Source organism: Heloderma suspectum, chromosome 4, assembly GCF_057233095.1.
Source record: "Heloderma suspectum isolate Gila_16-S chromosome 4, 16-S_ref, whole genome shotgun sequence".
Taxonomy (NCBI): domain Eukaryota; kingdom Metazoa; phylum Chordata; class Lepidosauria; order Squamata; family Helodermatidae; genus Heloderma; species Heloderma suspectum.
In genome coordinates this window covers 40,109,027-40,130,822 of record NC_139461.1, presented here as the reverse complement: position 1 = coordinate 40,130,822, position 21,796 = coordinate 40,109,027, and the positions used below count along the sequence as shown (strand labels likewise).

Sequence of the window (21,796 nt, the reverse complement as noted above, 5' to 3'; positions counted from 1 at the left end):
ACAAAAAGGGAAAGAGACTATGGAAGGACAAGACTCTCCAGTGGTGGTGACCTGCAAGGTGTGTGCCATATTTGTTCTCTTGCCTGAGAACAACATGGCCTACACCTGCAACAAGTGCAAGTCGATCACGCTGCTTGAAGAAAAAGTAAGAGGACTGGAGCGGCGACTGTCGCCCCTCCGGGGAATAAGAGAAGACAAAGTGTTCTTAGACAAAACAGTGGAACTACAGCAGAAAAGCGAAGAACAGAAGCTAGAAGAGCAACAACAAGCTGAGACAGAAGAGGAAACTGCTGAGGTAAGGAAAAATGAAGTAGAGGACACTCCTTGGAAAAGGGCGACAGGAGCAGAAGAACTAGAAGACACTCGGCACCAGTGGAAGCAGTGGAACTAGGGAACCGTTTCCAGGTACTTGAGGATGAGAATGGAGGACAGCCTGCAGAGGAAGAATTACAGGGGAACCTGCATGAGAGCAAGCAAGAGGCTGAAGGTCAGCCAAGCAGAGGCGATGAAACCAAAGCCTACAGCTACAAGAAGAGAACAGTAGTGGTAGTGGGAGACTCCTTGCTGAATGGGATCGAAACCCAAGTATGTCGCAAAGACCCATGGACTCTCCAGGTATGCTGTCTTCCAGGAGGGCGGATTAGAGACATGACTGAAGGGTTGCCTGCACTCATAAAGCCCACTGACAGATATCCCTTTCTTACCCATGTGGGAACAAATGATACCGCCAAGCAGAGCTACGAAGAAATCACATCAGACTTTGAAGCTTTGGGAAGGAAACTCGAGAACTTTGGGACCCAGATAGTTTTCTCATCCATCCTTCCAGTAGTTAGAAGAGGGATAGAAAGGGAAAGAAAAATACTCTGGGTGAATGACCGGCTACGAAGGTGGTAACGTCGCGAGAGATTTGGATTCTGGGACCACAGGCTATACTTCCTGGAAGATGGACTGTTGGCAGGGGATGGGCTGCACCTCACAAAGGATGGGAAGAATGTGTTTGGCCACAGCATGAAGAACTTCATCAGGAGGGCTTTAAACTGAATGCTACAGGGAAGGGAGACGTAAAGTTGGGGGTAATAATAGACGAAGACTCATGCACCGCAATGGAGAGAACAGCTCTAATAGCGCCCAATAATAGTCTTCACAAACATGTAGGAAGAAAGCCAGACCATGAAGCACATGGTCTTCAATGTCTATATACTAATGCCCAGAGTATGGGAAACAAACAGAACGAACTTGAACTCTTAATACAGGAGGGAAATTATGACTTGATAGGTATAACTGAGACTTGGTGGGATGACTCTCATGACTGGAATACAGCAATTGAAGAATATAACTTGTTCAAAAAGAACAGGAGGAACAGAAAGGGAGGTGGGGTTGCACTATATGTGAGAATTACATATCTCTGCACAGAAATACAGGAGGATGAGCTTGGCAGCCCCATCAAGGGCTTCTGTGTTAAAATAAATACAGCAAAGAATAAAAGGAACATGGTGGTCGGAGTCAACTACTGGCCACCCAATCAAGGAGAAGATGAGGATGAAACTTTTGAAAAGAAATTGCTAATGATTCAAGGAAGCATGGTGTAGTAGTAATGGGGGACCTCAATTTCCCCGATAGTTGTTGGGAGACAAATTCTGCAAAACATGGCCCCTCCAGGAAATTCCTGACTTCTGTGGTGGATAACTTCCTCCTACAGAAAGTAGAGGAAGGAACTAGAGGATTGGCTATCCTTGACTTGATCCTAACCAAGTGGATTGACTTAGTGGATAAAGTAGCAGTTACAGGAACTCTGGGGGAAAGTGACCGTGTTATACTTGAGTTCATGGTTCTAAAGGAAGCAAAAGCCGAGTGTAGCCAAACCCATACCCTGGATTTTAGAAAAGCTGATTTTAATAAACTCAGAACAATGATCAGTAAGGTCCCATGGCAAGAGACTATAACAAGAAAAGGAGTCCCAAGATGGGTGGGAGCTTTTAAAAAAAATTCTCAAGGCACAATTTCAAACAATTCCAACAAGAAAAAGAGGTGGAAGACAACAGAAGAAGCCAGTGTGTTCACAAAAAGCTAAGAGATGACCTGAAAACAAAAAAGGACACATATAGGAAGTGGAAGGAAGGCCAAGCTACAAAGGAAGAGTACAGGCAGGTAGCACAGAATTGCAGGGATGGTGTCAGGAAGGCTAAAGCTGAGAACGAGCTGAGGTTAGCGAGGGATGCTAAAAGCAACAAAAAGGCTTTCTTCAGATATGTGTATAGTAAAAGATAGAGGAAAGAAATGGTGGTTCAGCTATTAAATAAGGGTGGCAAAATGATAACAGATGACAAAGAAAAGGCAGAAGTGCTCAATTTCTACTTTGGCTCAGTCTTCTCCCAAAAGAGGGTTTATGAGCTGCCTGGCAAAGGCGAAGTACAGGCTGAAGGGGCAGGATTGCAGCTTGAGATGGATAGGCATATGATCAAGGAACACATTACTTTGAATGAGTTCAAATCTCCAGGGCCAGAAGAACTGGCAGAAGAACTCTCAGAACCACTGTCTATTCTCTTTGAGCAATCATGGAAGACGGGTGAAGTGCCAGATGACTGGAGGAGGGCTAATGTTGTCCCTATCTTCAAAAAGGGTAAAAAGGAGGAACCTGGGAACTACAGACCAGTCAGTCTGACATCCATCCCTGGGAAAATTCTGGAGCAGATTATAAAGCAATCTATCTGTAAGCACCTTGAAAACAATGCAGTGATGACTCAAAGCCAACATGGATTTGTCAAGAACAAATCCTGCCAGACGAATCTGATCTCATTTTTTGATCAGGTAACCTCCCTTGTAGACTGTGGGAATGCTGTGGACATCATATACCTCAACTTCAGTAAAGCTTTCGACACAGTGCCCCATGATATCCTGATGAGCAAACTAGCTGAAAGTGGGCTAGGTGAAATGACGATCAGGTGGATCCACACTTGGCTGCAGAACTGGACTCCAAGAGTGCTTATCAATGGAATCTTCTCAAACTGGGGAGAGGTAACGAGTGGGATACCACAGGGCTCAGTACTGGGCCCAGTGCTCTTCAACAGTTTTATTAATGGCTTGGATGAGGAGGTGCAAGGAATACTTATCAAATTTGCAGACGACACAAAATTGGGAGGGATAGCTAATACCTTGGAAGACAGAAACAAAATTCAAAGTGATCTGGATAGACTGGAGTGCTGGGCAGAAAACAACAGAATTAAATTTCATAGGGATAAATTCTCCTTCCTGGACCACTGCCTTGTTGTGGCAAAGGGGCTTGCGTAACTCAGTGAAGCCATAAGCTGTGCCGTGCAGGGCCACCCAAGACGGACAGGTCATGGCGGAGAGTTCTGACAAAATGTGGTCCACTGGAGAAGAAAATGGCAACCCACTCCAGTATTCTTGCCAAGAAAACCCCATGGAACATATCACAAGGCTGAAAGATATGACGCCAGAAGATGAGCTCCTCAGGTCGGAAGGTGTCCAATATACTACTGGGGAAGAGCAGAGGGTATTTCCAAGTAGCGCCAGAAAGAGTGAAGCGGCTGGGCCAAAGCCGAAAGGACACTCAGCTGTGGATGTGTCTGGTGGTGAAAAGAAAGTCCGATGCTGTAAAGAACAATATTGTTCAGGAACCTGGAATGTAAGATCAATGAATCAAGGTAAGCTGGAGGTGGTCAAACATGAAATGGTAAGATTGAACATCAACATCTTGGGAATCAGCAAACTAAAATGTACCAGCATGGGTGAATTTAATTCAGGTGACCATTATATCTACTACTGTGGGCAAGAATCGCATAGAAGAAATGGAGTAGCACTCACAGTAGACGAAAGGGTGGGAAAAGCCGTACTGGGCTACAATCTCAAAAATGATAGAATGATCTCAGTACGAATCCAAGGCAAACCATTCAACAGCACAGTAATTCAAGTCTATGCCCCAACCACTGAGGCTGAAGAAGCTGAGGCTGATCTGTTCTGTGAAGACCTACAACACCTTCTAGAACTAACACCAAAAAAAGATGTCCTCTTCATCATAGGGGATTGGAATGCTAAAGTAGGAAGTCAAGAAATCACCGGGATAACAGGCAAGCATGGCCTTGGTGTACAAAATGAAGCAGGACAAAGGCTAATAGGGTTTTGCCAAGAGAACACGGTGATCATAGCAAACACTCCTTTCCAACAGCACAAGAGGCGACTCTAAACATGGACATCACCAGATGGTCAACATGGAAATCAAATTGTTTATGTACTTTGCAGCCAAAGATGGAGAAGCTCTATACAGTCAGTAAAAACAAGACCTGGAGCTGACTGTGGCTCAGATCATGAACTGCTTCTTGCAAAATTTCAGCTGAAATTGAAGAATGTAGGGAAAACAACTAAACCATTCAGTTATGACCTGAATCATATCCATTATGAATACATAGTGGAGGTGAGGAATAGATTTAAGGGATAGACCTGATAGACAGAGTGCCTGAGGAACTATGGACGGAGGTCCGTAACATTGTTCAGGAGGCAGCAACGAAATCCATCCCAAAGAAAAGGAAATGCAAGAAAGCAAAGTGGCTGTCTGATGAGGCTTTACAAGTAGCTCACGAAAGAAGGGAAGCGAAAAGCAAGGGAGAAAGGGGAAGATATATCCCTCTGAATGCAGAGTTCCAGAGAATAGCAAGGAGAGACAAGAAGGCCTTCTTAAATGAACAATGCAAAGAAATCGAGGAAAACAATACAATGGGGAAGACTAGAGATCTCTTCAAGAAAATCGGAGATCTCAAGGGAACGTTTTGTGCAAAGACGGGCATGATAAAGGACAAAGAAGGCAGGGACCTAACAGAAGCAGATGAGATTAAGGAGAGGTGGAAAGAATACACAGAAGAACTATACAGGAAAGATCTGAATGTCCCTGATAGCCATGATAGTGCGGTCACTGAACTTGAGCCGGACATCCTAGAGAGTGAAGTCAAGTGGGCCTTAGGAAGCATTAGTAACAACAAAGCTAGCGGAGATGACAGTATTCCAGCTGAGCTATTTAAAATCCTAAAAGATGATGCTGTTAAAGCGCTGCACTCAATATGCCAACAAATTTGGAACACTCAACAGTGGCCGCAAGACTGGAAAAGGTCAGTTTACATTCCAATTCCAAAGAAGGGCAACGCCAAAGAGTGTTCAAACTACCGCACAATTGCGCTCATTTCACATGCCAGCAAGGTGATGCACAAAATCCTACAAGCTAGGCTTCAGCAGCATGCGAACTGAGAACTACCGGAAGTACAAGCTGGGTTTCGAAGAGGCAGAGGAACTAGAGATCAAATCGCCAACATTCCCTGGATCATGGAGAAAGCAAGAGAATTCCAGAAAAACATATATTTCTGCTTCATTGTGTACGCTAAAGCCTTTGATTGTGTGGATCACAACAAACTCTGGCAAATTCTTCAAGAGATGGGAATACCAGACCACCTTACCTGTCTCCTGAGAAACCTGTATGAGGGTCAAGAAGCAACAGTAAGAACCGGATATGGAACAACCAATTGGTTCAAAATTGGGAAAGGAGTACGACAAGGCTGTATATTGTCGCCCTGCTTGTTTAATTTATATGCAGAGTACATCATGAGAAATGCCGGGTTGGATGAATCACAGGTCAGAATTAAGATTGCCAGGAGAATTATCCTCAACCTCAGATATGCAGACGATACCACCCTAATGACAGAAAGTGAAGAGGCGTTCTTAAAGAGCCTCTAGTTGAGGGTGAAAGTGGAGAGTGCAAAAGCTGGTTTGAAACTCAACATTAAAAAAAACTAAGATCATGGCATCTGGCCCCATCACTTCCTGGCATAGAGAAGGGGAAGAAATGGAAGCAGTGACAGATTTTATTTTCTTGGACTCCAAGATCACTGCAGACGGTGACTGTAGCCATGAAATTAAAAGACGCTTGCTCCTTGGGAGGAAAGCTATGGCAAACCTAGACAGCATAGAAAGAAGCAGAGACATCACCTTGCCGACAAAGGTCCATATAATCAAAGCTATGGTATTCCCAGTAGCAACGTATGGCTGTGAGAGCTGGACTATAAGGAAGGCTGAGCACCGAAGTATTGATGCCTTTGAACTGTGGTGCTGGAGAAGACTCTTACGAGTCCCGTGGACTGCAAGGAGGTCAAATCAGTCTATTCTAATGGAAATCAACCCTGACTGCTCATTGGAAGGACAAATACTGAAGCTCAAATATTTTGGCCACCTAATGCAAAGAGAAAACTCCCTGGAAAAGACCCTGATGCTGGGGAAGACTGAAGGCAAAAGGAGAAGGGGACGGCAGAGGATGAGATGGCTAGATAGCATTACTGATGCAATGAATATGAACTTGAGCACACTCTGGGAGAGAGCGCAGGACAGGAAGGCCTGGCGTGCTATGGTCCATGGGGTCACGAAGAGTTGGACACGGCTTAACGACTGAACAACCACAAATGCCAAATTCTGCACCTAGGAAAAAGAAACCAAATGCACAGTTACAAGATGGGGGATACGTGGCTCAACAACACTACAAGTGAGAAGGATCTTGGAATTGTTGTAGATCACAAGCTGAATATGAGCCAACAATGTGATGTTGCTGCAAAAAAGGCAAATGCTATTTTGGGTTGCATTAATAGAAGCATAGCTTCCAAATCCCGGGTGGTACTAGTTCTCCTCTACACAGTACTAGTTAGGCATCATCTGGAGTACTGTGCCCACTTCTGGGCGCCGCACTTTAAGAGAGATGCATACAATCTGGAGAGGGTTCAGAGGAGGGCAAAGAAGATGATCAGGGGACTGGAAACAAAGCCCTACGAACAGAGACTTAAAGAACTGGGCATGTTTAGCTTTGCGAAGAGAAGACTGAGGGGAGCTACTATTCTAGTAGTTCTATACAACCCTACTATTCTGTGATTCTAACTTGGTGCCATCCAGATGTATTGGGAGTGCAACTCCATCGTTCCCAGCTGGCATGGCCATTTGCCATCCCTACATCCATGATCTCATCAGATTCCAGCAAGCAGATGGGGAAGGCTAGATTTCATTATTTCTCCCTATTTGTATGTATTTAGGGTAATAATTTCTTTATGTAGCTTTGATTTTGTGAGCCTCCTTGAGTTTACTCATGGCATATTAGTTTTTAGAAAAGGTGGCATATTAGTTTTTAGGGGGTTTTTTGTTAACGTGGTAATGCTGCTAGTTTTAACAGCTTCCAGTTTATTGTTTTCCTTGTTAAATGGTTTGTTCTTCTCCTTTGTAAACTGGAGGTGGGAAAGATGTTTAAAAAAACCAAATGTAATAAATAAAACTCAACCGCCGCCTGCAAGGCGATGTGGGCCTTGTATCATTTTAAAGCGCCGGAGGGAGGAGGCGTTCCTGCCTTGTCTGGATCCCGCTCCCCAACGTGCCTTTTCCAGAGCGGTGAGGGAGCGTTGCCTTAGCAACCGCAACGCGCGGCCCCTGCTGGAGGCAGCCGTTTCCCTTCCTTTCTTTCCAACGGCGCCTGAGGGATGGGGGAGGGAAAGGCTCGCTTTCCGCGCATGCGCTCGAGGACCCGGGCCAGAAAGACTGGCCTCTGAGGGGGTCCGCCTGTGAAGCGGGCGGGCGCTGCGCGGGCAGGTCGTCGCTTCCCTTCCTATGCGAGTCTTCGCCGCCGGCCGCTTCAGCGGGCTTCGGAAGGTGAGGGGGACAAGCGTGTGGCGCTTCGTGTCCTGTAACAGGACGGTTGGGAAGGGAAAAAGGCAGAGCAGTGGCGTTACCTTAACCGAGGGAGGAAGCAGGTGTGCCACACCTACAGGAGAGATGCTGTGGCAACAGCGGCGGGAGTGGGGGGCGGGCTGGGAGGATGAGAGGAGTCGGGAGAGGGGGACTTCGCGGTGGGGGCCCTGGCGCCCTGAGCAAGGAATGCGTTTGGGGGGCCCGTCGCTTCCCCCACCGTCTCAGCTTTCTGCTTTCGATGTTACTGTCTAGAATTACTATCTATATTACCTTTGGGGCGCAATCCTATGCATATTTAGGCAGAAAAAAGCCCTACAATTTCCATGCTGGCTGGGGGATGCTGCAAGTGATAGGGCTTTTTTCTTCTGTCTAAACATGTATAGGATTGCACCCTTACAGTATTTGTAGTTGTTATGGCATTTGGCAATGTTGTCTCAAAGTAAAGTCGTGTTCTGCTGATTTTTGTCGCTAGAACAAATGATATTTAGCTGGAATTTGGAAAGGATCATACTTTGGAGAAAAATCGTGGAAGTTCATTTTTATAGTTAGTACCCAAATAACCTGGTTAAAGGAAGATCCTGCTTTCCTTTGTCCCAGCTCAGTGCAGACAGCACACCTTTGTAAACTGGAGGTGGGACAGATGTTTAAAAAACCAAATGTAATAAATAAAACTCAACCGCCGTCTGCAAGGCAATGTGGGCCTTATATCATTTTAAAGCGCCGGAGGGAGGAGGTGTTTCTGCCTTGTCTGGATCACCGTTGTCCGTTGTCTGGACAACGGAGTCACTAAGCTCACCTTGGTGTCCCGGGCAGGTGCTTGGCTTGCACATTCCTCAGGCTGGCCCTGAGTGCGGGGTAATGCGAATGGGGAAGGAGCTCTAGTGCTGGGGTAGCGGGAGGCACACGTGCACCGATAGAAATGGACTTCACTTGGGGCAAGCAAGCTGGGCTGGTGGGCGGGAGGGGGAGCCTGATGCCAATATATATATTTAGTTTTTATCCGCCATGGAATTCAGAGTGGCATATATGGTTCTGCCCTGCTTCTCTTTTATCCTCACAGCGACCCTGTGAGGTAGGATAGGCTAAAAGGTTGTGGTGACTGGCCTAAAGTCACCCAGTGAGCTTCATGAGAATTTGAACCTATATCTCCCAAGTCTTAAATCCAACAATCTCACCAGTATACTACACTGGCAGAAGACTATGTTCACACACCTATCTGTATTGATCATGCCCCCTTTCCTCCTCCCTCATGTTTGCTGTAGGGTCCAGTAAGGATGAACATATACCCAAGGGGTTTGTGCAGGAAAACCAGTGGCAAAGGGTGTGAATATAGTTTGACTGGGAGGGGAACATTTTCAGCAGTCTCTGGGTTAAAGTTGAGCAAAATGTGGGAATTTTTTTGAGTCTCAAATTGATTGAAGGTGGAGACCTGTGGAAGTTTATTGTTTTGGGGGGCTTGCAGCATACACTAAAAAATGAAAGTGAGGCCAGCACTCATAGTTTTATGAAGCTGTGTAAAGGCAGGGCCTGATCTCTTTTCCAGTGTCTCCTGAAATCTCTAGGCTCTATGTTACTCAGTTAGAACATAGCAACAGTTGCTAATGCTGAAAAAGTTGCTGCTATACCTTTTTTTAACTATAGAGGGCATTTATCCTGGGACTATTCTTTACAAATGTTACAGGATTCTTCGTTGGGTTTGTTATAAAATGGGATGTTTACATATAAAGACCTACTATGGAGATCAGTAGCCTCCTCTTCTAAATCAACGTTATAATTATAGGTGAAGAAAAAGGAAGACTTTACACTATCATTCTTCATTGCAGCTGAAATTAAAAATACACAAATATATACACACACATATATATATACACACACACACACACACACACACACAATTGATAATGCATTAGATATACAACAAGGCCATATTCAGACATTTCTATAGTTTTTTCACATTATTTTCTTAATTACTTCTGCCTGTTATTCTTTAAATACTAGGAGCTGGATCCTGATAGTCCTTTCTGAGCTATTAGGCATGTGCAATTATCCTGTGAGTGCAGATCTTCACTCTTGCTAGGGCTGCCAGTGGGAAGAGGAGGTAATTTGCAGGAAACTCTCAGGCATAGAGTAGTTCTGGGAGTAGTGAGATACAGAGAACAACCAAAATATGCAGCCCTTCATTTGTGCTACAGTATTTGGCAATATGTATGATAGTGGTTATAATTAGATAGCTGAAAAAAGTTACTGAGCATTTCTGGAATCCTAACACTCCAGGGGCTTAGGACCAGAATAGCATTTAAAACAAAAAGCTCAATAAAATCGACTATGCAAAATAGCTATTAAAATATTTGCTTAATCCTCAACATTGAAAAGCAGTAGGAAATGATACATTTATGTTCTTCCACTTCATCATTTTCCAAGAATCTAGAGTCAGGAGGAGCAGGATAGAGATGATGAGGTGTAACTACATCCTGATGCTGTTGCATTCTGCTTCCCACCTCCCCATCTATTGGTTGTAGATAGCTAGAGGGTGTTGATAGGAACATGCTGCAACACCAGGCAGGTTTCATGCTTGTACTCTGTTCCCCAGCCAAAGGGGGAATGTTCCCAGAACAGATTAACTCCTTCCTCCCATCTCTTCCATTTGTAAGCAGTCAGCAGTGATGGGAGAATGGAATGCAGCAGTGCTGAATCAGGAGATGCACAGTGAGAATTGTAGCGACACCATCCACATCAGTGAGTTCATCTGCCTTTGCTGCATGTCCTGCTAGCTGCAAAAGGTGTGGAGAAGAGGCTAGGGGTGCAGTCTTGCAGCTAGGGATGGACCGTAGGGCCCCACAGCTCAGAAGGCCCCCTAATGACCACCCAGAGAGCATCAGGTGATTGGACAGAGTCAGATAAGTCAGCGGTAGCACCTGCACCGCCATGGGCATGCCAGGGCCCACTGGGACTGATGCTGCTCATCACAGCATCCTTCTTATTCTAAAAAAACATTTTATAGTTGGGGTGGCTGTCTGGCTGGTCATGCTCATTTTATTATTTTTACTTTAAAATATATATTATCCTTTTCTACAGCAAAAGGTGCTTTTTCCCAGTTAAATGTTGTTAGCATCAGGGTAGAAGAAGCAAACTTCATTTTATTGCTGTAATCTTGAGGGTCCTATGATATGAGTCAAAAATGCAAAACTGCACATGCTCAGAGCATATCTTTATTTTTTAATTGGGATTGTCAAATCTTTTGGGGGGTGTTTGTTATAACATGTCAGGGATGTAGAAGCATGGAACAGCAGTAGAGGGGGAAGAGAAGAGAAATGCTAGCTGTGTGTTTCACAACTGAAGTAATACAACATGGCCACCTAACACCCCCCCCCCCCCCCCCGGTAAGACCATTAAGTCCAGAGTATAAAATTTCTTTGGTACACCAATCAGGGATTAACTTCTTAAACCTACTGGAAGAGGTTGAAAATCTCAGCACAGTGGTTTTCAAACCCTGATATAAGGACGAAATCACTTATAAATCTGTAGTTCAACAGCAGTCCCTTGAATTGCGTTTTGAAGACCATTCAAAACAGACCAATTTATTGTCTGGTCAAGCAGCCATAACAATAAATTGTTACATCAAGCAAAACAAAATACTGAAATTCACATAATACCTAAATCTGTAAATAATTAGAGTAACAATGTATTGCATACGTTTTAACATTTAAAAGATTACAGTTTTGCAGTTAAAACAATCAGTTTTCTGATACTACAGCATCCAAACCTTTGCTCAGGAAATGAGCATGTAAGTGTTCCCTGTGACTTGCATAAAGAGGACAGAAATGTAAACAATGGGCGGGTTCGCACATCACACTACGGCACCCTGCAAATAATCCACAGTGGGTTGGTTGTTCATAGAACAACTACAGTGCACCTGACAGACGATTGGGCTTGCCGTGGCTTGTTCTCCCCCTCCTCCTCCTTCAGTCTTTGGGCTGGCTCCAGTTCGTATCCCAGGCAGCTTTGAGACGGAACCCTTCTTGTTTCCTCAGCCTGCCCCCAGCCGCTCTGATTGCCACCCCTTTTAATTCCCTGGTTTTTAATTTTTTGGTACCTCAGACATGTGCAAATGGGGACATAATTTTAAAATTATCATTATTTTTGTCAGTCTTTCGTAAGTGCACCAGCGTGCACTTATATGTGTAGTCTTGCCTGGTCAATTTTCTTGTATGTTTCAGCTGTGCCCAAATCAGGACATTCCTAGATGTAGGGTCTCTACGCACAGGGGCTATTTCACTAATTCAGGCTCAGGATACTGAACAGTAATAGGCTGGTTGGGGCTGCAAGCATCATAGACTGGAAGACCTGGCTAAAGGAGTCCTAAGCAGCAGAGAAGTTTCCCTCAGGGCTTCTACTGAAAAGGGCCCCTGGCAGAACCTGATCCAGGAGACAGGCCTAAAATCAGACAAGGTTAGAAATTCATGCACTCCAGCAAAGATCAGGTCCAACAACAGAGTCTGCACTGGAAATTTCTGCTGTACAAGGGTCAAGGAAAAACAACAGTCTTAAAAGTCACAGACAGTCCAGACCAGAAGGTATTCTGGGCAATCAAAGACAAAGATACTCAGTTCATGGCAAACATTAATCCATGGTCTATAATTAGGGCATTATATTCCACAGCAGGTTTTAACAAAGGCCCAACAGACAAAGGTCCAGGATGGATGATGAGTCCAGGGGAGAGACCAGTAGTTCAGGCAGAAAGTATAAGGCAGTAGAGACAGAGTGGGTGAATCCTAACAGGGAACCAGACAAAGTTCCAAATTTCTTGTGCAGCATCAGTTGCCAATTTGGAGTTTTCGTGTTACAGGATTCTCTGGAAACACAAACAGACCAGGCAGAAAGTGTTCAGCACCCCTAAACAACCTTCCTCTCCTTGTGCTTGGTTCCCATGAAAAATTTCTCAGGTAATAGATTAGACTCTGGCAAATCCTGTCACAACCCATGGTGGACTGACGAGATGGATCAGAGGAGCGGTGAACACATCACTGCATGTGTTGGTGTAGTACCAGCTGCCTTGAAGAAGACAGTGGTGCAACCACTCCTGAAAAAACTTTCCCTGGACCCAGAAATGCATGCCAACTATAATCCAGTCATCAATACCCCCTTTTGGGGTAAGGTGCTTGCGAGAGTGGTGGTGTCTCAAATGCAGGCACTCTTAAATGAAACTGATTATCTGAATCCATTTCAGACTGGGTTCAGGCCCAATTTTGAGATGGAATCGGCCTTGATCACCCTGATGGATGACCTCCTTCAGGAGAGGGAAAGGGGAGTGCAACCCTGTTCATTCTTCTTAATCTCTCAACGGCTTTTGATACCATTGACCATGGTATTCTCCTGGACCACCTCCATGAGTTGGGGGCACTGTTTTACAGTGGTGCAGCTCTTACAGGATTCATTCCAGAGATAACACTTGGTGAATGTGCCTTGCCCCCCTGGTAATTGAATTGTGGGGTGCCACCAGGCACAATTTTGCCCCAAATGTTATTTAATATCTCTATGAAGCCTTTGGGAGCAGTCATTAGGAGATTTGGGACAAGGTGACACCAGTATACTGATGGCACCCACCTTTATTTCTCTGTGACAGGAGAGGCCATGCACATTCTGAACCAGTCCCTGGGTGCAGTCATGGACTAGATGATGGGTAACAAACTGAAGTTGAATCCTGATAAGATAGAGAGACTATGGGTGGGTAGTTCCCAGGTCCAGGAATTTGGGTGTTTGCCTGTTCTGGATGGGGTTGCACTCTCTCTAAAGGAGCAGGTATGTCATTTGGGTGTGCTCCTGGATCCGTCCTTGTCACTGGATGCCCTGTTGACCTCAGTAGCCTGGAGCATCTATTACCAACTTCGGTCAGTGTGCCAGTCACACCCATTCCTGAATAGGGATAGCCTAGCCACAGTGATTCATGCAGTGGTAACTTCATTATTAGACTACTGTGATGTGCTCTATGTGAGGCCATTGCACCTGGTTTGGACTCTGCAGCTAGTGCAGAATACAGCAGTGGAGCACCTATCTATACAGACATTACACCTGTGTTAACAGAACTGCCCTGGCTGCCTATTAGCTACTGAGCTGTGTTCAAGGTTTTGTTGTTGACTTTCAAAGCTCTGAACAACTTGGGGCCAGGCCGCCTTCCGCAATATACACTAAATCAACCCCTGAGATCTTCCAAGGCGGCCTTATTAGTTGGTCCACAACCAAAAGTGTGTTAGTCAGGTAACAGCATGTAACTGGGCCTTAGTAGTGGCACCTGCGCTCTGGAACTCTCTCCCACGTGCAGGTTGAGAGACTGAAACTGGTGAGCTTCAAATGCCTCTTGAAAATGTGTTTGTTCACTCAGGCTTTCCCTGACTTGTAATCAGTCATGACACTGCTCTGTTTTACTGTGTTTGTTTTAAAGTTTTTAAGGTATTTATTATTCTATACTGTTTTTATATTGTATGTGTTTTTATGTAAACTGGAAATCCTGGAATGTCAAACAGTATAGAAGCAGCTTAAATAAATAAATAAAATTAGAATTTGCAACATATGTGAACAAGGAAGCTTGAGCAATTTCAAAATATCTCTGAATAACACTGGAAAAATGTAGTGCAAAGATTATCTTGTATATTTCTAGCTATGAGTGCTGATCAAGTTTCATCTTTGTTGGGCCAAGGAACAACAAAAACATACAACATTCCTATTGACCATCTGGACTATAAATTCATTGAAACATGTACAGATGTTAAATATTTGGAAAAGATTCTCAGGATCCTAAGGTAAACTTTTAAATGACATTTATTTCTTTATGAAAGTTATTTTTTTAAAAAATTACTGGACAGTGGTGATCCTTGCAATAAATGTCTGTGTTTGGAACCTAATAACACTATCACTTATTTTGTAGGTGATATAAACTGATGTAAGGGATGACAATTTTCAGTTAAAAAACTGAAACTGTACAGCCTTGTTATTAAAGTATAAATTAGAGGAAAATGTACACCTGAAACTATTTGGATTCTAAAATGAGAAGCAGATAAATAATATCTTTATTAAGCTCATTTAGGCTGGTAAGAATGTTAGTCCTCTGAGCTTTACAGATCTTTTGTTCATGTGGAGTGAAGGCACTGAAAGGTGATTGAGCTTAAAAAACAAAGAAAAAGCGCAATACAGTTTTTTAAGCACTTATAAGTCTAGCAAATGAAACAATAATTGACAGTGGAAGATAAACAGGATGTGTATATGCTGGGAGTGGTGGTGCTACAAGAACTCCCAAGTTAACATTTTTTGATTCAACAGATTAAAAAAATGAGAGAGAGAAAACTAACAAACCAAAGGATTTCAGAAAGTGTGCCAGTATCACTATTTATGCTATAAAAATTGAAATACTGATATGAATAAGGGATGCTATATGCTCGGGTCATCTGTTTGTTTTAAGGTCTGGTGAGGAAGGCTTTTATCCTGATCTTACGTTATTTTGTGAAAAACGCATTGAGTCTTTGGCTCCATATAGCAGAGTTCTGAGAAGAAAGAAACCTGCAGCCACCATTTCGGATTTTACCACTGAGGAATGGGAAAAAATAAATAATGAAATGAAGGTATTGCATAACTTCATTCTGTGGTGTTAAAATAATTATTTAAGGCCTCATCTAGTGCCTTGCTGAATCTTCTCTTTCCCCTCCTGCACGCTTTGCACTTGTATATGGAATTCCCTCCTACGCTAGCCTACTTCAGCAGATGGATCTTTCCCTTAGTGAGGAGCAGAACATTTTTGTAATTCTTGTTCCTAAATTTTAATATAATTCTCATATAAAGTACATTTTGTTAGGACTTCATCCTGGCTCTTAAGAGAGGTGATAATGGCAAATCAATAACTATGTGCTTTTTCAATAGTGTGTTTCTTGAATCTTATTTTCATTGGAAAACTTGTCTTGAAGTTCCTTGCAGGTGAAATGTACTTATAGAGCTTATGGTATCATCATTTGGGCCAATAAATGAAAAAATGCTACTGTGTAGTTGAAATGGAAGGGATGACTCACAGTGGGACTAACGACATGTAATCTCCTCCTCCTCCTCCTTTTTGCATTTAAAATGCAGTGCAGATGTTGAGGCTGCAATTTGAAGCAGAAGACTAATGAGGGAGCGGAGAGGCTTTTAAATTCCTTTCCTTTGCATGTTTTTCTGTTAAAATTACTCCCTCTGGCGGCTTACCCTATCTGGGGAAAAGACATGGAGGTGGGGTTTCAGTTGAAAAACAGCATAAGGGGTAAGGCCCCTCTCCTTCCACACTAGTCTTCTGCTTCTAACTGCAGCCTTAGGTGCTGCATTGTACACTATATAAAAATAAGTGTGGGGGGGGGGAAATCAGGAAGTACATGTAATTTGTAGTCTCGCCCCATAGTTGGGTAGGAAACCATTTTGTTTGTTAAAATTTATATTCAGTCCTTTAGTCCAATTATCAAGGTGGCTTACATAAAATAATTTTAAAACATTTATTTAAAAAAACCTTGTGGGTTTGAAATGTATATAGAATATCTGTTTAACGTATAAGAATAAAATAGATTAAACACAATGGTTAAATATGTAATATAATGCAAAGAACTGTGGTGAGGATATAAAGAACTGAGGAACTAGTACCATGGAATGAAGAGGCATTTGGTCCTGTATTTCTCAACCAGTAGCCTCCCCGCCCTTGCGTGTCAAAAACCTGAGGGGGCTTTCAAATGCAGTTGTAAAATAGGATGAGAGTTTGCTATTCAAATAATTTTTTAAAATCTGCAATCAAAAATTTCACTGAGCTAATACAAGACTTTTGGCATGCCTAAAGCAGCCTTTGGATACTGGCCTATGTCGCTATTTTCCCTTTTGCATTCAGCATTTATCCTGCAGTAATTGGGGGAGGGGGCGGGATCATAAATACATTTTTAAAAAATCATCTTTACCAGCGACATTAAGATTTCAGATTTTGAGGTATGTGTTGATGTTATCTGCTTCTTTCAGAGCTGGATTACGGAAATGAAAGAAGAAGAGTATAAAATGCGGTATCCTACAACGGATGTATTCAAGGAAAATGTGGAAAATTTGCCACCAGTTCGTAGTTCAGATAGCAGTTATCCCACTGGTCAGGTGTGCACCTCTGTTTCTGTACTTCATGTTCAGTATCTATATATGTGAACTTTACTCTGTGTACGTACTTTTTTCCATAGATTATGTTTGCAATGCTTCTCTTCACCAGGGTTTTCTCCATTATAAATATTTATATATGTTTGCAAGTTATATGTGTGCAATTCACAAATTAAGAGGAGATTCTTAAGATGTGCAACCTGATCCTGTGCATTTATATCTGTATTCAGAAATAAGTCTGAGTTCAGTTGGAGTTAGTTCTAAATAAATTAAGAACTGTAGTCTTAAACTGAACTCAGTGGGCTCATCAGAGTTGCCATATCTGGAATAGATCAATGGAAAGAGATAATAATTTGACAGTTCCTGAAGAAATCTAACTTGGACCAAAACTGATTTTCTGGATCCATTCAGCTGGGCTTCAAGCCAGGGTTTGGGACAGAAACAGCTTTGGTTGCCCTATGAGATGACCTTTGCCAGGAGAGAGATGGGGAATGTAACCCTGTAGATTTCCTGGTGATGATATCGATACCATCAACCATGGTAGCCTTTTGGATAGGATCTCTGAGTTGAGTATGGAGGCACTGCTTGGTGGTGGTTCCGCTTCTGCTTGGTTAACTGTTGGTTGATAAGCACATAACTGTAGAGAGTAGGAAGTGAATGTGTTACTTCGTGGATATACCTGAACCCAGAGCCTCAGTTTGAGGTGCCTAAAATAGGTTTATATAGGACATGAGTTATAATGCTGGTTTTACATGAAATACAATAGCAAAACAAATTCCTTTATGAAAAGTTCATTTTTTATATCTTGTCTGACTCTTCTTTGCAGAGTAAAACTTCAAAGAACAAACAAATAAAGAATAAAAATGTACCAAGGGATTACAGAGAATGGGATAAGTATGTGAGATGTGGTCTGCTAATGATCTAATTCCATTATTTATCTATTGAATATTTATGTAGGTTTTTAAGAAGGAAAGTATATTTTTATGTTAACACAGTGGGTTGGATCCAAACTTGGTCAGAGTAGACTCGTTGAAATCATGGGTCATGACAAATTTAAGTCCCATTGCTTTCAATAGGTCTACTCTAAGCATAACTAAGTTTGGATCCAACCCAGTGATAGCATTAATAAAGCTTCAGTTTAGAAGTATAACATATAAGATACATAAATATACAAAGAACATTTAAAATTTAACACAGCCTATTCAATGTTCTAGTTACCAGTTAAGTGATGCACATAAATTAGTATAAGGAGTATTCTAAGAAGTTCAGTTTTGGTGTGTTCTGTATGTTTAATAGAACTAAACATACAGAATACACAACTGATTTTTTTTAATACAGTTCCATGCCTAACACATGTTTGGCTCTATGCAAAGCATTCCTGATACTAATTTATGTGCCTCACTTAAGATGTAATGGAGTGCATGCTTTTTGCTACCTGGAGACAACTGCATAAGAAGTGGCCTTATGGTCCAAATTCAGTCCCTGACATTGTTGAAAGGAGCATTTCTGATGTCAAAACTGGGAAAAACAGCTGCCTGTTATTGTGAAGAGGTGCTGACTAAATTGACTGGCAGTATGGGTTATGGTGGACAATTGGTCTAATGCAATGCAGTTCTTTTGTCAAACTGCATTATGGAAACATCTTATTATAATTACACACAATATAAAAATATATAGTGAATTGTTTTGAATTTAAGGTTTGATGTGGAAAAAGAATGTTCCAAAATTGATGGAAATGAAGAAAACATATCTAAAGCCAGCTTTAGTACTAACAGAAGTTTACCAAAAATGGAGATTGACACAACAGGTACGTGATCATTCCGTACTGTAGTGATTGTTTTTGTTTCTGCCATTTATTGCAAAATAAGTCTGATACACACACAAGGTAGTATCCAGTGGGGCCTCTGTCCTTACACAGTTATGTAGTGCTAGTATAAGTGAGCTGTAGCACATGCTAATAGCATAAGTTGGCACGACAGGTTTTTCCAGGGAAACCCATTGCACCAGCTTACACTAATGCCATTGTGCTAGAGGTTGATTATGCTAGTGCTACATCAATTGCATCAGTGTAGTAGCCCCATTTGCCCATAGAAGGAATCCCTAGGCAGTATCCAACAGGGCGCTTACACCCGCACCAATTCTGTTGTGCAAGGAGCCCCCACTGCTTGTGCAACTGCAATTTAGCACTTCCGGGGGTAATCTGACATTAGCGGAAACACTTGTTTCTGGAGGGTGCAGGTCAGTGGAACTCACATAAGGGAGCTCCACCGAGCTGTCCCAATCCAGAAATGAATATTTCTGCTCAGGGTGTCACCTAGGAAGCACTAAACCTCTGTTGCGTAAGCAGTGTGTTCCACTTGTGCTGCAGAATCAGCAGGACCTGCTGCTTCCGGAAGGGAATTTGCGGGGCAGAAGGTAATCGGCAGGGGTGTAAGTGCCCATTAGATAGATACTCAGCAATAGTGTGAATTGATAATCCTATAACATGATGAGATTATTTGTAAAAAAAATTGGTTGTCTGTATTTTACATGTTGTCAGTGACTCCTGCACATATCCAGTTTTTAAATATCCTTTTTCAGAAATAATTTCTCACTATTTTACCTTCTTGTCACTTCATAATGAAAAAACACAGCAACCCTGAATTCAGTATTAAAAATCTATTGTTTTTGGATGATAAACCAATAATATAGCTAAAAAAATATTTTGTAAATAGGATTTTAAAGTTTTATAACCCTTTCCAATGGCATACGGTTAAAGCAAAAAAATTACAAAGAGTAGCTTCAACCACTGTCACTGTGGTGCTAAAAGAGTTGAACAAATTATGCTTCATTATACCAGATCAGACTGTTGGCCTATGTAGCTCACAAGTGTTTATTCTGACTGACAGTAGCTCTCCAAGGTCTCAGGCAGAAGTATTTTCCAGCGTAGCCATCTCTTTTTAACGGGAGATGCTGTGGGTTAAACTTGTGACCTTCTGCATGCAAAGTCTATGACTGAGTTACAGCACCTTATTTAAATGCTGAGGATTGATACCTGGATGAGGAAGAGGCTCAGATCAATGCAGCAGAGGGCTCTTGTGGATTGTACCTATAGTAATATACAAAACAGAATTTTATCTGTAATGTTTTATATTTGAATGTTTTTGGTTTTGCTTGCAATTTTTGTTCCTTTAATATGTAATTAATTTTTTCAAGGTATGACTATGAAAGAAAAGACATTTATTGCTAATCGTGAAAAAGAAAAAGGCAATGAAGCATTTGTCATAGGAGATTACAAAGAAGCAGTTGCCTACTACATTCGGTGAGTTAATGCTGTTTGAGTCATTCTTTTTAATTTGTTACAGTATTCATACTTTATTTGATTTTGCTGAGCTGTTGTTGAACTAACAAAGAACTTTAAATACTTGACTTTCAAAACAGTAGCCTTGTTCTGGCACTAGGCAGCAGAGGTGTTCTGAGCAGCTTGATTGCCAAGGGTCAAAATGGCAAACCACAGTCTTTCCCTCCAGCTTGGCAATGGGAGTGGGGATCTTCCCTGTAGGGATATTGTGTACTTTGAAGCTCACCAGAACTGTGGGGGATGATCCCTCCCCCATCTCCAACTCTAAGTTGGAGTCCTCTTGTCATACTCACCAGAGGACAATGAAACTCTCTTCATGGCAAGGGTGGCAACTGGCAAGTGGAACTGTGGACTGCTGAGCCTTTCTTATGTGCTTTACTACATAGTTGGCTCCTAAATGATCTTTGTATTGTAGCAAAACTTCACATTTGACTAAATTCAGTTTTCAGTTTCTGTACTGAGTTAGATGGGCTCGGTAGAGACTGGGAATGGCTAGTTCAGAAAAGAATTGGACCCCTTTAGTTTTTTATGTGCACTTTTCATCTTGCTTTGCTAATTAATTGCACACCCACCTCTGGTTGTGTAATGTATTCTTTTCACTGGATCTTGTTTTCATTTGTGTTCTGTATAGTAAAACGATACACCTATGCCTATTTTTTGCATTTTGAGGCCGTCTTGCTTTACTTTGTAAGCGCGTTCCTCCACTTCCTGCCCAGTTCTTCTGTGTGTAGTCATACATATCTATATCTGCCATCTGAGGATGATGCTTCATACATCTGACAAAATAGGCTCTTGCCCATGAAAGCTTATGCAACAATAAAACGCGTTAGCCTTTAAGGGCCCCCCACCCTCTTTATCGAAATGTCTGTATGATTAATTTCGGTCTGCCTAATGACTGTACACTTTTGTAGGAGCATTTCTGCATTCCCCACTGTGGTTGCATACAATAACAAAGCTCAAGCAGAAATAAAACTTCAGAATTGGCATGTTGCTCTTCAGGATTGTGAGACAGTATTAAACATGGACCTTGGAAACATAAAAGGTAAAATGAAAGAAAAATATTTCTGCAAACCATTTAAAATCAATGGAACAAACCTAGCATAACTGATAAAGCACTTCAGTATAAATAATTTGTTGATTGCAGCCTGTTTTAGCAACCCACCCTCCTTTAAGCTTCAGTAATACTCATTTAACACCAATATCTCCAGTACACAAAAGGTTAAATGGTATGGTGGAGCAAGCAGTCTCAAATTTTATTTTTCTGCTTCTACTATAACGGGAAAAGAACTGTTCACAAGAAGCTGGTTAGCATTATTTATCTATTTATTACATTTCTATAGTCCCCCTTAGCTGAAGCTCTCTAGGCAGTTTAAAAGGGGGGACATGATAGAGGTAAACAAAATCATGCATGGTGTGGAGAAAGAGGATAGGGAGATATTTTTCTTCCTCTCTCATAATACTAGAACCTGGGGTCATCCCATGAAGCTGATTGGTGGGGGATTCAGGACAGATAAAAGGTGATACTTCTTCATACAGCTCATAGTTAAAACTATGGAATTCACTTCCACAAGGGGCAGTGATGGCCACCAATTTGGA

At 42.3% G+C, this 21,796-nt stretch overlaps 1 protein-coding gene across 1 annotated transcript in view; it reads left to right on the top strand.

Moving 5' to 3' along the window:
• Window positions 1–7,565: 7,565 nt before the first annotated feature.
• SPAG1 (sperm associated antigen 1) overlaps window positions 7,566–21,796 on the top strand; it is a 53,136-nt gene continuing 38,905 nt past the window's right edge. The window contains exons 1-8 of the mRNA XM_084849015.1: window positions 7,566–7,683; window positions 14,378–14,519; window positions 15,176–15,335; window positions 16,738–16,863; window positions 17,687–17,754; window positions 18,558–18,667; window positions 20,056–20,161; window positions 21,112–21,242. Coding sequence (XP_084705141.1) covers window positions 14,380–14,519; window positions 15,176–15,335; window positions 16,738–16,863; window positions 17,687–17,754; window positions 18,558–18,667; window positions 20,056–20,161; window positions 21,112–21,242 — 841 coding nt within the window. The 5' untranslated portion in view covers window positions 7,566–7,683; window positions 14,378–14,379. The remainder of the gene's footprint in view (window positions 7,684–14,377; window positions 14,520–15,175; window positions 15,336–16,737; window positions 16,864–17,686; window positions 17,755–18,557; window positions 18,668–20,055; window positions 20,162–21,111; window positions 21,243–21,796) is intronic.